Here is a 17,921-nt window from a genome sequence, read left to right on the forward strand (position 1 = left end):
AGATGGGATTATTTTATAATGTTTCCTGGGTTATGCTTATAAAGTTAGTATTTTTTTTTAGATTAAAAATAGTCATAATTTAAAAATAAGAGGCATTTTCCTAACCTGATTTTAGCCTCTGATTTGAACACTCTTGTTCAAAGTTTGAAGTGGCGTGTCTGCTGTGGGATTCAGTGTAACCGCCCACTGCTGTGATTGTCTGGCATGCTTGCATATGAAATAGCTACGTATTACATGTGAAACTCTCTTGAATACTTTTACTACAGCTATTTTACGTTTTTACTATTACAGCTATCGAGATTAAGTTTTTAGATCTATTACCATCACATAATATGTTGCCATGATGAGCGTTGAGCAAGCAGATGACAGTCCGCAACGCAGTTTCTGCACTCTCTCTAATGCTTTCACCATTGCAAACACGATGATGTACATACAGTAAGAGCTTCGTTGTGCAGCGTAATGTGCATCATTGATTTCATAACGAGTTGCCCAGATAAACTTGCGCTGTGTGGAAAGATTGTTTTTTGATCGCTTTCTGTATAACTTGATCACAATTTAAATAAGATTATTTTCATCCTACTAAAAGAAATTATGTGAAGTTGATATTTTAGACACTGGCTTGACTTATGCATAAACAGTATTGAACAATTTTGAGAGAAAGATTACCTGTCCAACCCCTTTTAAACTTGCATTGGGCGCAAGAGTCATTTATCCCGCCGGTAAAATAGCAACAGCGCCCAAGACCCAGCCACAAAGTTACTTGCGTTTCGCGCTTGATACTTGCGTTTCAAATCGTTAAAATAGGGCCCGAGGTCTTTAACACGATCGGAGAAAGCCGCAGCAAACCGTGCGCGAGACCAGTGGAGCTGGTTAATAGACACCGGAAAACGGTCACAATCATCTCAGTATTATATGCCAGCCCCACGTGTGAATCCCACACTCTTAGAAGAAAAGGTTCTATATAGAACCTTAAAGATGAACTGAACTGAAATTTGAGAAAAGGTGATATAACAGATGTATTTTATTTATTCTCATTGGTACAATTTTTAAAATGGCAGAATTTGTTAAAAGGGATAAAATGGTACATTGAAAGTGTTGTTTTTGTTACACGGGCGCCGCCATGTTGGATTTCAACGTTCGACTACGTCACTGGCATGGTAAGCCACTCCGTTGCCTACCCGCACCAGCAGAACAGCCGTAGCTTGTAAACAGTCTGAGGCTAGCTGACATGGCTGAGGAAACAGATTTTTTAGCGACACACTATTTAGAGATGTGTACTTTCGTCAATGAGTACATGAAACGTCTGACAATGCACGAAATGTTTTATTTACACAAGTTACAAGTTCAATGCATCACGTTAACGTTACTCGAATCCTTGATATTCGGGTGAGGGGGAAAAGATCCCTGATGTATAGTTCACTGTAAAGGATGGGATTTTCTCCTTCCTAAATGCACCCTCGCCCATAGAGTGAACTGCCAGTACGCTGTTAATCTAAACAATCTGAGAAAAGTGTAACAAGTTAGCCCAGCCGTCGCCTATTCGTAAAATACCCTGCTACTTATGGGGCGCTCCAGCGTCTCAGCTCGGACATCCATTAGAGACAGCATAGCCTCCTTCAACACGTTTCTCTCACCGAACAGCATCCGAAATGAACGGTGCATGGTGATGCATTTTTCGCCGATCAATAAATGTCCATGTTGACCTCTCTGCAACAGATCGTCTCCGTGCAGTGTCTATGCTCCACAGCGCTCGCGCCCACAGTCACTTTCCCCCAAACGATCCTGTACTGCAAGTGAAGCCTGAAACTGATCGTCCTCCATGTGGTGGTAGTTAGACACTACCGGCCTGTCCCTCACGGGCTCAAATGCGTAATCCATGCCGTTAAAAGCGCTCATTTTCGTCTGTGTATACAGGACCTACAGCTGTTGTCTATGGCGCTCCGCGGGTCCTACCATGCCAGTGACGTCATCGGAACTGCCAGCGCTAACAAGCGCAATTTTGCGTTGCTTAAAAAAGCTATATTAATATATATTTTTAAAAAATGTTTAGTGTAATTTACTTTTAATTGTCATAAACAACACGTTTTCAACGTCGATATTTTTCAGTTCAGTTCATCTTTAAAAGGTTCAATCAGCGCTACGTATTTGGAACCCCTAAAAGGTTCTATGCACTCTTAAAATAAGGTTTCCTCTAGGTTCTATATAGAGCACTGGAGTTCCATACATGGCCAATAGAACCTTTTACCAAAAAATGGTTCTATATAGAACCATTTTGGAGTTCCATATATGAAGCGGGGGATGGAACCATTTCTGGTTCTAAATAGAACCATTTCTTCTAAGAGTGCATGCTTACATACTGTAGCACTAATCAAGATTTGAGTAGTTCCACTACAGACTTCAGATGCATCATGCCAAAGGCATTCCCCAAAGCGTTGAGTATCGATGCAGCTGGAGTTCCCTTACGAAAGGGAACCATAATTTATCCCTAAAACCCTAGACACTAATCGAAAACTTGTTGTAAGCCTAATTTGATTTGTTGATTGGAATGTTGTTCCAGGATCAACAAAGATCTTGATCCAGGAACATGTTGTACTTTGTGAAATCACGTTTACCAAGTTTAATTTAAATTAATCATCTCATTTGATTCCCTGTAATTTCCTAAATTCCTCATAATTTAGGAAATTATGATACAAATTTCTAAAGATATACTCTACACATTTCATTTAATATGTGTGGATCTAATTCACAGGTGAAGTCTTGAATTTTTGTTTGAAATTAATTATTGCTTAAAAATGCACTGAGCTGAAATACTTGGAATACCACGCAAATATTTCCAGGTAGATATGAGAGACTGAGTGTGTGTGTGTGCACAGTGCTTTTAATCTCTGCTCTGTGTTCTAGCCGGGCGCAGGAACAGATGACAAAGGAAGAGAGAAGCTACTGTATGCTAAAGGAGGGCAGTCACCGGTGAGGAGGGTAGAGATAATTTCAGAGTTTACTGTGTGTTTGCCTAGGAGAGAGCAAGCTAATCAACTTAACCAGAAGAGGCGGGGCTTCAGGGATAATGCAGTTAGTTCTCAGCTGTCAGTCATCAAGCGGTCACTGTGCTGACCTCTTTCGGACCCCACCTGGCCACCCGGCTCCTATCATTAGCATTAGCGATCTCTTATCTTTTTCTTCTTTCAGACCATTTAATTAGATCGATAATGAATGACACACTCCAACAGAGAGACCGTTGGCGCCTTGTATTTCCCATTTGAAATGAGCAGTGTGGTCGCAATTTCACTTGATGTGATTTTGCGGATTTTTGTTACTTTCATTGTGCCCTTGTGTGTGGTGTCAGGCCCGCGCCGCATACACACATCACACATGTGCACTCAAACACTATCTCTGGTGTACACGCTTACTACACACGGCACTCAAAGCAGATTACCTCTCTGGGTATTCCACACTAGATTATACTGGATTAGAGTCAGAGCTGGATTAAAATACACAAGTTAGAGTGGTGTCCTTCCTCTAATCAAAGACACATGTTCACTGTTTATGTGCGTGTACCTGAGAGAGTGTAGAGTTTTAATTCAGATTTCATCGGTGTGTGTGTCTGGGATCCGTGCTCATTAACTTCAGCATGCACTTCAATTAAATCACCCTTACCTGCATTAAATGATGAGTTTGTTCCAAGTCCAAAACTATTTCCTATTCTGTTACATAAAACCGCTATACAGCTGTAGATTTTGTAAACTAATTTGTAAATATAGCCAGCTACACCATACTGTAAATCGGAAGCCAAATTGGTAATGGTCAGTATTAGCATATTTTTATGATTAAGATGCTAAATTAAAGTCAAGTCACCTTTATTTATACAGTGATTTTTTTTACAATACAGAATGTTAAAAAAAAAACTTTTACGAGCTTTCGCACCAGAGGAACCTTTTTTATAGTTCTTAGGACTATTGGCGGAAGTACCTATTTTTTGGCGCGTTCGCACAGCAGGAACTAGGAATGATTTTAGTTCAAGGAACTCCTTTTGGAAGAACTAGCTTAGCTTCTACTTTAGCACAGGGTCTATAGGAATATTAATAATGTATTAGACAGTCACAGGACTGTTAGACAGATCATAAACTAATGAACGTTGAGAATGTGACCATGATGTGCTCTGGCGCTCCCAGCATCGAAATAAATGTCCACCGCATCTTCAAAATAAGTTACAACAAGCGCGTTGTACGTCACTTCAGAGTTTCTACTGGTGGTGCGGAATTATGCGAATACAACCAGGAAAATGTTCCTAAGGGAACCATTAGTTCAGCATTAATTCATTTTCGTTGTAAAAACCATTAGTTATTAATTAGGGGCTGTTTACACAACACTGTTTTCAACTGAAAACAGAAAACTTTTTATGCAGACTTTAAAATAGGTTTCATAGTGCAAGTTTTTGATAATGTGTTTTGAAAATGATAGCGTTTTATTTGCAAAATCCATATAATAATCGTTCTAATTCTATGAGAGTAGGGAAGTCCACATCACAATTGAAACAGTACAACAGTAACACCACAGAGGAACAATGCCATTGGAATCACTTTCAGAAAAAAAAAAACATTGACAGCCATTCAGAATCCATTTTGCTGTAAAGAGCAGCTCAGACCATTGGTGTGGATGCTTAAATAGTTATCGTTATTGCTACCATTCTTGGTGCAAACCGTTTTTTTATTTATTTTATTTTTTTACTTTTTCCAATTATGCTTTTTTTTTTTGTGCTGTCAAATCGATTTAATTGTGATTAATCGCATTAACATAAAAGTTTTTGTTTACATAATATATATATATATATATATATATATATATATATATGTGTGTGTATATATATATATATATATATATATATATTATGCATATGTCTGTGTATATATACTATGCGTATATATATATATATATATATATATATATATACACACACACACACATTATTTTATTTTTTATTTATTGATTTTGCAAAAAACAGTTAACAATTAGTTTATTTAACATAATTATTATATATATATATACTATGCATATATATATATATATTATGCATTTTTCTGTATATATACTATGCGTATATATATATATATATATATAAATATATATATATATATTATTAAATGTGTGTGTGTGTGTGTGTATATATATATAAATATATATATATATATATACACACACACACACACATTATTTTTGTATTTATTGATTTTACAAAAACAGTTAACAAAATTATTTTGACAGTACACTACAAAGTTTTGATGCCAGATTTTCTGCGCATTTTTGCCAGAAAGATGAAAAAATGTAGAAAAGAGATTTAGTGTGTACATTGTTGATGTTCTGTTTAAAAAGGGCAAAATAGTATACATTTATAGTATGGGCCATCATATTCGCTACATTATTATTCCTTATCAGTATCAGGCAAAAATTTCATTAATGTATTGTTTTCTCCCAGTAGATAATATATTCATGTGTCTAATATGGTGAGCATATGGAGTAACATGCTGTTGTTCTTGTAGCTTGCCTCAGAGTCTTTGTCATGGACTGACCGGCTGCCAGGATATTGCATCAACATATCCTCTATCCTCCTTATGGTGGGTACCTTTCCTAAAAAGAGTATGTGTCGCATTAGTGTTTTTATATTGTCAAAATTCGTATTGACCTGTTTTCTCAGGTTGGGGTCACGTTCTCTGCCGTGTCCGGAGTGATTCTCTACCGCATCATTGTGTTTGCTGTTATGTCAATGAACCCTGATCACGAGGCCAAGGCTAATGTGCGTGTTACCGTGACAACCACTGCTGTCATCATCAACTTGCTGGTGGTTCTGGTGCTGGATGAGATCTACGGAGCTATAGCAGCCTGGATTACAGAGCTTGGTGTGTGCTTACATGTCAAAAAGATGAAATTTGAAGAAAAATAAAACACTTAAATTGCTTTAAAAAGATTAACAATGGTTATTGTTATGAATATGATGTTAATGATGTTAACTTGCAGAGATTCCAAAGACTGAATCGACATTTGAGGAACATGTGATCTTGAAAGCTTTTTTGCTGAAGAGCATGAATGCATTTGCACCTGTCTTCTATGTGGCCTTCTTTAAGGGCAGGTAAAATGGAATCCCATTAGCATACCCACCCAAACCATTGTGACGTTCTGTCTTTGTTGAGAGCTATGATAATTGGATTATTATAATGTACTTTGTTACCATTTGTCATGTCCACTGTTCAGTGTGTTGCAGTGTAGTTGTGTGCTTACTGTAGTACTGTGTTTATTTTATAATGTAGTGTTTGTCTCACTGTAGTGTTATGTGTTGTTTTATACTGTAGTGTTGTATGTCTGTCCTGTGTACTGCATTGAGAAAGTTATTTGTTGTTTATATTGTATATATCACTTTGCAGTGAGCATTCAAAAATTTTTTTACCAAAAATCACAAACATTTTGAGAAAAAAAAGTTAAAATAATTTTCTATTTCCTTCTTCTTCTATTTTCTAGTTTGATTTTGACTATATTTTCCGTGCTCTTTTATGTAATTGAGTCATGTGTCGTGCATTTCAATGAAAGCTTTTTTCTATAAATTATTTTTGTAAAATATTATCATATTTTGTCAATAAATTTCCAGCGGCGTACTACAATTCTATAACAACTTCTTTTTGCTGTCTGTGTGTTACGTGTAGTGATGTATGTCTATATAGTTTTCGTGTAGTTTCTCACTGTGTAGTATGTGTGGCATCAGTGTCTAACACCAAAATGCTACATTTCTGGGTTAGCTTAATTTAATCCGGAGAATAATTAAAAATATCTCTCATAACTCTGGTGTGCTAATTTAGGTTTGCCGGTCGTCCTGGTGACTATGTTTATGTCTTTAAGGATTTCCGCATGGAAGAGGTAATTATTAAAACAAAAACATATTTGTCTTCAGTGTTCTAGCACAATGCAACTAACTATTTGCATGTACATGTGTTTTATGTCTAGTGTTCTCCAGGTGGCTGTCTTATTGAAGTGTGTATTCAGCTGGGAATCATTATGCTGGGGAAGCAGCTTATTCAGAATAATGTGTTTGAAATTGCCATTCCGTAAGTGTTTTACACACATACTGTATTCACACGCAAAGTCTTCCCTGTGGTCTCTCTGCTAATTTTCTTTGATTCCTTAAAGTACCCCCAGTCTATTAAAGGAAGCCCCTAACTCTTTTGTTCATTAAAATTTGATTCTCAGCACTGTTTAACATTACCAAAGCAGTGCACAGTGAGTAATGGAGGAAGTATTGGTTTTAAAACGACACAGCTGCGCTAACGTTCGGCTTGACATTACAGGAAGCTGAAGAAGATGTATCGCACATATAAGGAGGAGAAAAATGGATCGGCCGATGAGGAGGACAAAGACTCCAAACGAGAACCACAGCGCTGGGATTTGGACTATGATCTGGAGCCATATGAGGGTTTAAGCCCAGAGTACATGGAGATGGGTGAGTATCACATGCTCGAACTGAAATATTTGCTCAAATGACTGCTACGTTTGGTGCATTGTTTGGTGTCATCTCAGGCCTTCCTTGTAGGCCTGAGATGAAAGTTCAAGAGATTTCCACGACACATGCGTGAGAACTGAATAAGAAGTAGTTGAAGGAGATCGCAATTCTCGCGCATGTGTCGTGCATCTCTTGAACTTTCATCTCAGGCCTACAAGGAAGAAAAGGAATAGTCGAATAAAGTAGTTATTTTTGTTTGTTTTTTCGCACAAAAATTATTCTCGTTGCTTGATAAACTTATAGTTGAGCCACTGTAGTCACATGGAATATTTAAACATTTTCTTCATTGACTTTCTGGGCCGTCAAGTTTCGATCCCTTAGGCAGCCTATGTAGCAGTGATCCACCTCTCAAATTTAATCAAAAATATCATCATTTGTGTTCCGAAGACGAACGAAGGTCTTATGTGGTTGGTAGCATGGGGGTGAGTAATTAATGACTTAATTTAAATTTTGGGGTGAACTAACCCTTTAAAGTTTATTAAAATTATAGTTTTTTTTATTACTCATTCCTGTGAATGATTCATCACCAGTGAACTTTATTTCCAATAGTTCTTCAAAATATAATGACACACTCTATCACATTATTCAAGTAAAATGTGAATGTCATTTAGTTGGCTCTGACAGTTTTAGTTTTGAGGTAAAATAACCAAGTATAATTGTTAGTCATATCATTATGATAGACCTCAACTCTGGGTGCTACTGTCCAACCAGAATTAACATCAGGGTTTGCACTCTGAATTGTCACACAGCTTTTAGTAGCCAGAACAACTAAGAAGCTTAGTCTACATTTTAAAAGCAAGATCTTGCTAAAGTAATCATGGCTCTTATTTAATTACATTTTAATTTGTTTAAAAATAGACAAGTTTAAACTAAAGACTTGTTCACAATAGACATGTGCAGGTATATGCAGGGTGAGATTTGTGAAAAAAACAGAGGGGGGGATGTTTTGAAAAAAAAAATTTCATAAAAATAAATCATGAGAACCTGAACTTCATCAGTAGCGAACAGCCAAACACATGCTGATAGAGTTTATAGAATATTAAGAATTTAAACAAATGTACACAGGAAGATTCGTCATCTTTTGGGAGGTGATGGAAACTACAGTCGTTGGCAGGATCAGAGACGGGCTCTGGCAGGATCACTCTGATTTCGTTTTCGGCTTCTGTTCAAAACAATCACGTTTAAGCCACTGAATTAGTTTAGTCCGGTTATACATACAACCGCGAACAGCACATGTTGTCCCTGAACTCCGTAACGACATCTCTCATAAAGATTTGCGTCTTTAAATTGTAAAATAATTATCCGAAAAACAGCTAGCCTCTTCGCTAACTAACACACAAAATACCATTGGAATTCTACTTCCGCCGCCTCACCGGAAGTTTCACCCACAAGTTTTACAGGAGCGCCCCTCGGAAACTTGTGGATAGTATAGTATATTCCAACACAATATTAAATAGATTAAAAATAAATTGTTCATTCCTGTAGGCCAGGCCTATATGCATAGCCTGTTAAGTTGATGATTTTCACCAAAGCTCTCGCGTGTCACGTGACTAGAGTGTCATCGCAGCCTTTGTAGTTAACAAAAATCTTGTTTTATCATATTGTGATATCGCAAATGCAATTAATCATTAGGCAGCCCTAGTTAAAATGATATCCCACAAAAAACTTGTGATTCAAGTTGTCTGTGTGCTGATTTGCAGAAATTGCAATTGCATAATTGTTGGTGAGTGAAAATCAGGGCTAAAATTGTGCGATGTAACCGGCATAAGCGACAGTGAATTGCAGAGGAAGAATCCGGAACAGGTGTTCTGTCAAAGTCTGTTTCCTCTTAGGTTAGTGTTCAAACTGCTCATTGCATGGGTGTTTCGCTCATGGTGAGAGGTGTTAAGTGCTTTTGTCAGGGGTCCTGATGAAGAGCGCATTGCAGTAGTCCAGTCTGGAGGAAGAGATGTGAGAGGAAATAACAAAGATGAGAAACAAAGGTGTGGACAAGCTTTTCCGCATTAGGAAGATTAAGCATAGGATGGAGTTTGGCAATATTCTTAAGGTGGTGGAAGAAGGAGGTCTTACACAGACGTTTGATGTGAGCATCAAAGTTCATAAGAGAATCCATTTTAACATGCAGGTTGTTGACTGATGTTGAAAGTGGAATATCCTGGCAAGAGAAAATTATGCTAGTGATGTCTGATGTCCGGATCTGATGAGGGGTACTCCTTGAATAGTTTCTGTCTTTGAACTGTTTAAAGGGATACTTCACCTCTGGAAAGATGAATGTGTATTTAAAATGGGTCATTTATGTAGAAGAAATGTGAAATTATTTTTTGAATTTGGAGCTTTCTAGACTGAGAAAAGACAGAAAATGTATTTTTGGCTTATGTGGATGAAAGACAACAACTCCCAGAATGCACTTGCTTCGCTGCCCTAGAAGGCCACGCCTACCGGTAACAAAGCGCAGTAGTTAAACAACAAGTCTAGGCTACTAGTGAGTCTCTGTGATGAGTCTGTCCGAAAATGAGTTTCGAGACCTCCCAAATTGTCCAGGATTCGGCTTTTGCGTTCTACTGTCGCCATTCATTATGTTTACTGTGGCGGTCTCGTATCTCTCACGGAGAAGCGGGAATTTTTCTTAGCAATGATAAAACGCACATCAACCGATCACTTGCTTAGCGTTCATGTAAACACTACATTCAGATTCACCAATCAGAATGAATTCAGTGACAAACAATGAATGGCAACTGCAGAAAGCAAAAGCTGAAGAAGAGGATGGTAACCCCTACTACTCAGCTTTCTCCACAGAACAAGAGCCTGCTAGCTTGGCTTCCAAAAAAAGATGGCTGACACTATGTGTTCATTCTGTGAGTGAGATCCCACTCTCTATGGGCGGGTTGAAAACATACGAGATAGCCCCTACTACTGGCTGTAGTCAAAAAAATTCTCCCATGACACAAAATGACCATCATCGGAGGATTTTTTCCAGACAAAAAGACATAAATCTCGTCTCAGGGGAATATGAGGGTGGAAAGCATGGTAATTCGAAAATACTTCAGGTTTTCTACTTATACAAAGCTTAATGTTAAATCCTGAAGAATCCCTTTAACTGCAGGAAATTTAGCTTCTTCCATGCCTTTATTTCCTCCAGGCAGGTGGTCAGAGTGGATGATGACAGTGCAGCAGAGGGGGTTGAATTTGTCCTCAGATAGAGTTTAGAGTTAAGCTTATTTGGCTTGCTGTCCGCAGTGGAGGGGGGCTCAAAGTTGCAGCTATACCCCCCAGTGGGACTAATGCTTGGATGATGAGTATGGTAGCAAGATGCCTAAATTATGCTGGTGGAGTTGGGAAGGTGGAGGGATGCCAAAATAGCTTATGCCAGAGCAAGGTGAGCGGCTGCTTATATGCTCCGGCAGATAATTAAAAGATTAGATGGGTTCACTCCTCCCGAAATTATGTTGTAAACTTCACATAATATTTCCTGGCTGGACTCATAATGTTAGTATGATTTTTAATTGTCATAATTTAGGAATAAAAGGCATTTTTCCAACCCCGATTTGGTTTGAATGCTCCGTTTGAAGGGGCGTGTCTGCTGTAAGACTTCAGTGTAAACGCCCACTGCAGTGATTGGCTAACACCTTTGCATATGAAATAGCTAGTATTATACAGAATGTATTACACTTTCTTTGATCACTCTAAAAGCATTGTAGGCAGTGAAGACTGCCACTTGATTAGTGTTGTCACAATACAAAAATTATGATTTCACTCTACAGGGGTGTGGTAGCGCATGAATACGCATGAGTATTTATTTATTTATTTTTTTGGCTTATTGCACCTAATACCTCTCTTTAACATCAAGCAAAAAAGTTTGGCATAGTCAGAATGCCTGCAGGGAGAGGAAGCATAGCCCTGCTGTCGACACAACTCAGGAAATGCAGCTCTTACTAAAACACAGTCTTAAGTACTGGTACTAGTAAAATGAAATCGTACTGTTTAGCAGAGTATCGCAATACCTTTGTAGTGCCGGTATATCTGGCAACAATACAATTCCTTTGCTTTACTTGTTTCTGTCAAAACGTCTAAGTCACTTTGGTAAAAAAAGAAAAGAAAAAACATTCAAATATAAATGCATCAAGAAATAAATGACTCCAGGCTGTAACAGAGAATCTGACAGTGGTCAGTAACCTTTTGTAGCAGAGAGAGAGAGCAAATATTACATGTGTTATTTTATTTAGTTGTGTATTTTGAAATCCTACCCACCTGCAAGGCAAATTAAGTTAGTAATACTTGCAATAATTATTCACTGTAGTCACAGCTTTATGGGAAGCCATACTGGCAGTGATTAACAATAAATACAAAAAAATATCAAAATGTATGCCAACACCTGCTCTATACTCAATATCGTAATACATAATATCAGTTTATTAAAAGAGATTTAGTGATGTTGTTTAAAGATGTCTGTAATGAATCCGGTTTGATTAAGGACATGGATCCCTGATGTATGTGTTTGTTTGTCTGCAGTTATTCAGTATGGATTTGTCACACTCTTTGTGGCCTCCTTCCCGCTGGCACCAGTCTTCGCTCTGCTTAATAACGTCATTGAAATCCGACTAGATGCGGCAAAATTTGTCACTGAAATACGCCGACCGGATGCAGTCAGTGCTAAAGAGATTGGTATGAAATATAGCAGCAAATATGGACAGACTTACTCATGGTTTCACTTAACATGACTGTTATTCATTCTAGTTCACACTGTTGCATATTTATTTTTCTTTTCACAGGCATATGGTACAACATCTTGAGTGGAATCAGCAAGTTTGCTGTCATTACTAATGTGAGTGTTAAGACAGAGATTGTGACTTATATAAGACACATATAGCTAAGACAGAGATTGTGACTTACAGCAACTATATATGTTTGTTAGAATGATATATCTCATTGCATGCAGATATTTTAACTTTTTTTCTTTATTCCCTCAAGGCATTTGTGATCTCCTTTACATCGGAGTTCATTCCTCGAATGGTGTATCAGTATTTGTACAGTGAGACAGGCACAATGCATGGTTTTACCAACCACACACTGGCTTATTTCAACACAAGCAACTTTAAAACTGGTACTGCTCCACATGACACTGATTTTGACAGACAACTCCGTATTTGCAGGTACACACAACACACATGCATACACATACTCATGTGAACTGTACTCACCTGCATGCCTGATATCATTCTCTCTCTCCTATAACAAATCCTCATCTTCATAGGTACAAAGACTATCGAGATCCACCCTGGTCTCCCGAGTCTTACCAGCTTTCTAAGCAGTACTGGTCTGTGCTTGCTGCACGCCTGGCTTTTGTTATTTTTTTCCAGGTCAGTTTTTGTTACTGCTTTTCTTGTTGTTCAAGGAACATTGTGGGTTAAATACAACATAATCTCTCTGTGCCTAAAAAAAAATTTTAGTCTGTGCAACATTTTTCAACGAATGTCATGGCCATGTCATCTCAATATCTTTTACATGATATTCATGCAACAATAGCAGAAAGTGCCGTGATGTAATATCCCTAAAGCTTTTGTTCATATGTCCATATAATCTTTGCATGATGAAGGTAAACAGATTTAGCTTTCTGTTTAGAATGAAGGGGCTCAGGCTGCAAATAGTAAATAGTATTTATAAAAATAATGCTTAAGCTGAGCTCTGCATATTTATTTTTAAAACCCAACATACCCTATATAGGCTGTGTTAATTTGCCTGCCAGTGCGGGTAAAAAGCGGAAGCGAGCGCACACACATATGCTTTTCGCTGAGGAGCCGGACGGTGTGCAGTCCTCCGCAAAGGTTCAACAAGCATGGCGACGGGACGAGACGTCTCCAAGACATTCCGTTTCCTGGCACCCTTAAAGGAATTAGGGTGAAGTATCCTTTTAGCCGAAGTATCCTTTTTATGGAGTGAACCAGAAGAATAACTAAATCGGGGAATCTCCAAAGGGACTCTCCCTCGTTTGAGGGTTGGCAGTCTAAGCCTCAGCACTGCGACAGTGATGTTCCCACAGTGAGAACATGACTTGTTCACGAACACTGCCTTGGTGTGCACGAGGCCCAAGCACGAGAGGCAGCGATCATGACCCTCAACTGGATGGCAGAAGTTGACCGCATCAAGAAACACATGGGTGAAACGTCATCCTGATCCTGAAAAGGATGCGATCTTCACCCGGAGGTCGCTGAAGCGCCATCACACCAACATAGAGAGGTCTCGAGGAAACATCAGACTCGTTAAGCGTGAAGATAATCTCAATCTTAAAGCTCATGCACTCAAAGGACACAACCGATTGGCTCCGAAGTAAAAAGCATATGTGCTCTGGCAGGTGGGGTGCGGAATTCAAGTCCTGCATGCCAATGTTCATTAGCTCATTTTAGTTCACTCAAAGGCAATTAGTCTCCCTAACGTGATCCCGATTCGTCATAAACTCCTCCGAGACGTTGGAGTTCCCGAACGAAAGGGATTAAATTTAAATTCAGTCATTGTGAATCTTTTTTGTTTGATCTTTATTATTTTGACAAAAAGAAAAACTAAAGATTGAAGTTGGCATGAAACTGAGTTGCAATGGTATTTTCTTTCCTATTGTGACATATATACGAGGAAAACGACTCTTCTCTAATGCTGTGATTTTGTGTGAGTGACAGGTTGTCCCATCCTCACACACCTAGACAGATAAATCATTTGTAATAAACACTGCAATATTACATAAAAATAAGACTTGTCAATTTTGATTTTATGATTGACTTTAAGGCTTAGAGTGGAGGTTTGTTGGACTTGTAAAGTCTAGGTTCTTGCAAACTGAGAAACAAATCAAAAATGACTTATTAAAAGCTTGAATTGTATTTAACAAAAAATATTCCTATAACAGAGGAGTGGATGTTTGATTCTGTTTGTTGTTGTGTTGTAGAACTTAGCCATGTTCCTCAGTATGCTGGTGGCATGGTTGGTCCCAGACGTGCCTCGTTCTCTGAAGGAGCAGCTGAAGAGAGAGAAAACACTCCTGTTGGATATTATGCTCTCCGAGGAGACAGACAAGCAATGCACTCAGTCACACCCACAGACGACTACCAACATTGATGTGGTCATTAAAAGTTTAGAGGAAGGATCACAGGAGGAGCTGCCTGTCTGCAGTGGGGTAATGCTAAGCCAGTCAGATGAAGAGCTGAAAGAATTTCGGGTGACCAACGAAAAGGAGGAAGAGCTTGAGGAAAAATCAGATGAGGAACCCATAGCATCCACCAGTGATCTACCTCTTGATAAACTTCAACATTCAACCTGTGAAAGACTCAATTCAACTTCAGAGTCCCTGTCTAAGATCGCCTGTCATAATGAATCGGCCACCACACCATCAGCATCTTTAAACCAGTCCGTTCAATCAATCAAAACCAGCTCACTATCACGGTACTGGGAGTTTGATTCGAATGGGCCTCCACCTCGAGACCCAAGTTGCAAGGCTAAGTCCCGTTGCCAAACACTTCCACCAAGTCCTGGAGGTCCTGAAGCTGAAAAGTGGTCAACCAGACCTAGCCACTCCTCCACATTCACACACCTCGACCAGAAAGTTCCTCCATCTCCTAAAGAACTCTCCTGGAATGTCCCTAGAGCACTGTCTACAACCAAGCCCCCTGGAAGCCAAACATCTGTCTCTGATTCACAGGATTTAGAGCTCACATCCAGCCCATCGATAGCACTTCCTCGCCCTCCATCCAGACCAGAGCTTGCTAGCGGCCTTTCAATACTCTTACCACGTCCTCCTTCGAAACCAGAGCTCGTGTGCAGCCAGTCAACAGGACTACCACTGCCTCCCTCCAAACCTGAGCTATCGGGAAGCTCAATGAAAGTGCTTCCCCCTCATGATCCAGGCTCGAAAGTTAAGGGCCGATGCCAGACTCTTCCTCTGAAGTATAGAGGCTCAGAGACTCCAGGGGAGACGTCAACCAGACCTAGCCATTCCACCACCTTCACAAACCTCAGTCAACATATCCCACCTTCAGCCAGTGATCTCAAACATCACACTCCTGTATGAGTGTGACAAGCCGAAGTGGAGAAACACTCCACCTCTTAAGCACCTTGCATCCGATCACTTTCAGTGCCAGGCAACCCCTGCCATCAACAACTCATCTTTGACTCTCATTGATGACTGAAAGAGCATCTTTGGTAGCTCTGGATGTAGATCAATTGTTGATAGCTTGGCGAAGGTTCACTTGGTTGCTAACAAGATGTTCTACTTTGGTTTATTGACAAATGGAGCCCCTTTTTGCACAGAATCATGAACTCATTATTGGTGGACCTAGTGCAACCAATCCGGCTTCTGCTGTCGGGATATTCTGCTATTATTCTAGAGCCATTTGACATGGCTTGATGACTCTTAAACATTGTCTTATACTGTGACTTGCCATTCTCTCTTTCACGTATACCACACTTGTACAGACACACACACACACACACACACATCAAATCTCATCCAAATCTTCAACCTGAACTGGTGAGAAGAGAGAGAGGATTAGGAATATGGGCCAAAGGGCTTTGCAGTCCATACCGATTTGTTACTCAGCAAGTGGAACTTTCATTTTATGGTGTTGTTAACATGTACTTAACCAGAATAATAACTAAATGTAAACTTCTTAACATGATACTTCAGCTTCAAAATGAGCCAACTTGTTTGTGGAATTGTCTTTTTGTCTTTGGTGGAAATATCTGTAGTGTCTCATCCATATGACAATTTAGCACGTAGCTTGGCGGTTAGCATGCTCATGACATGATAAAGAAATGTGATGTTGTAATGGATTCATAAGACTTGCAAAGCCAATTACATTGTACATTGCAAATACACTGTAGTGTTTTACATAAATCCCATTTAAGCACTATTCTAGCACAGCTAAAGCTAATGTAAAGCATGCTATATTCACTGTGAAGAGGTTTTCAGGGATTTAGACCCAATCATCACTTTTATATCATTCAATGAATGCACACCAGCCATGTGCAAACTGCCAAGTTTTTTTTTTCGGGAATGAATCATTGCATTTGTGTACAGAATGCAGGTGTTAACCCTACTACACAAAAATAAAGCAATAGTTTATGTCTCACAGCTGTAACCAAGAAATATTTTAGCCTGTTTGGTCTTTTCTATTTTCCACAAAATAATATTAGCATCTGGTAATTTTTAATACATCATTAGTTGTCACTAATAACCACACTCTGTGTATACAGAATAGGATTAAAAGATTAGTTCACCCAGAAAGAGAATGATGTCATCATTTACTCACCCTGATGTCGCTCCTCCAACCAATATTTTCTTTCATCCCTGGAACACAAAATAAGAAGTTCTGTTGATTAATATAATGAAAGTTAATGGTTAGCCTATTTATACATTATAAAATCTAAAAAGTACCAAAAGCAACAAAGTATGCAATGTATGCTGTATTCTGAAGTCATTTAACAGCTTGAAAGACAAACAAACATTTTGGGGTGCACTATTAAAACAACTGGAGTGACAACTGTATTTATCTTCAGTGTGGGCTTGGCCACTGTATATTAAAATCTGTGTTGAGTTGCAGGTGTGTATATGCGTTGTGCTACCAGGGATCCATAAGCTAAGAACAGTTACAAACCGGCATTCACATAGAACATTCATGTCCATGTTACAGTGTTTCTAGAAATATTGATAAACTTTGAAATATTTTGATATTATAATGAAAATAAAATACTGTTCATAATAAAAAGTGGTTTGTTTTTATTAAGTTTGTTAGTTTGTTTTTAGTTTTGTTAGGGGGGGGGGGGGGGGGGGGTGTGAATGCGTCGTTTCCGATGAAGCCCCTCCTTTCGAAATAGGAAAAGTGCTGTGATTGGCCCAGTTGGCCCAGTGTGCGTTGATTGGCAGCGCTTAGCGCGTGTTCGGGAAATGTTACGCTCCTTCATAACCGCGATCTCTACTCAAATGTCACTTGTCTGTTGCCTGTCTGTCTACCAGTGTAACTGTAGCGAAGTAAACAAACAAATTAGTAATAAAATTAAAAGCGATAATAGCTGACTCCATAACGCGTCACTATTTACGTCACGTTACCAAGGGAACGACTGGCGTGTTTGTATACATTCCAAAGATCTGCCGCCCGCGAGTCTGACAGACACACGGAAACCGTAGCGTTCCAGCTCCGTTCGGCCCGACGGTGGAAACGGCTAATGTTAACGAACAAGACTGTGCTGAACGGATTTCAAGCAACTACAGACTTTTCAAGCAGGGATTTCACACGACAGAGTGGTAAGTTTCTTGTTTTTTTTTAAAGAGAAGAGAAGAGGAGTGAGTGACTTCTGCGTCGCGCCGCATCAAAGGTAGGCAAAACTATATTTACATTATTTC

The 17,921-nt window shown here is 39.0% G+C and overlaps 1 protein-coding gene across 1 annotated transcript in view; it reads left to right on the top strand.

The window, feature by feature from the left end:
• Positions 1 to 17,286, top strand: part of ano2a (anoctamin 2a) — a 35,676-nt gene extending 18,390 nt beyond the window's left edge. The window contains exons 15-26 of the mRNA XM_039654485.2: positions 2,902 to 2,967; positions 5,535 to 5,609; positions 5,690 to 5,891; positions 6,010 to 6,121; positions 6,843 to 6,900; positions 6,988 to 7,088; positions 7,329 to 7,480; positions 12,050 to 12,202; positions 12,310 to 12,362; positions 12,509 to 12,690; positions 12,792 to 12,897; positions 14,472 to 17,286. Coding sequence (XP_039510419.2) covers positions 2,902 to 2,967; positions 5,535 to 5,609; positions 5,690 to 5,891; positions 6,010 to 6,121; positions 6,843 to 6,900; positions 6,988 to 7,088; positions 7,329 to 7,480; positions 12,050 to 12,202; positions 12,310 to 12,362; positions 12,509 to 12,690; positions 12,792 to 12,897; positions 14,472 to 15,590 — 2,379 coding nt within the window. The 3' untranslated portion in view covers positions 15,591 to 17,286. The remainder of the gene's footprint in view (positions 1 to 2,901; positions 2,968 to 5,534; positions 5,610 to 5,689; positions 5,892 to 6,009; positions 6,122 to 6,842; positions 6,901 to 6,987; positions 7,089 to 7,328; positions 7,481 to 12,049; positions 12,203 to 12,309; positions 12,363 to 12,508; positions 12,691 to 12,791; positions 12,898 to 14,471) is intronic.
• Positions 17,287 to 17,921: the final 635 nt, after the last annotated feature.

Source organism: Pimephales promelas, chromosome 10 (genome assembly GCF_988280905.1).
Source record: "Pimephales promelas chromosome 10, fPimPro1.hap1.1, whole genome shotgun sequence".
Lineage (NCBI taxonomy): Eukaryota > Metazoa > Chordata > Actinopteri > Cypriniformes > Leuciscidae > Pimephales > Pimephales promelas.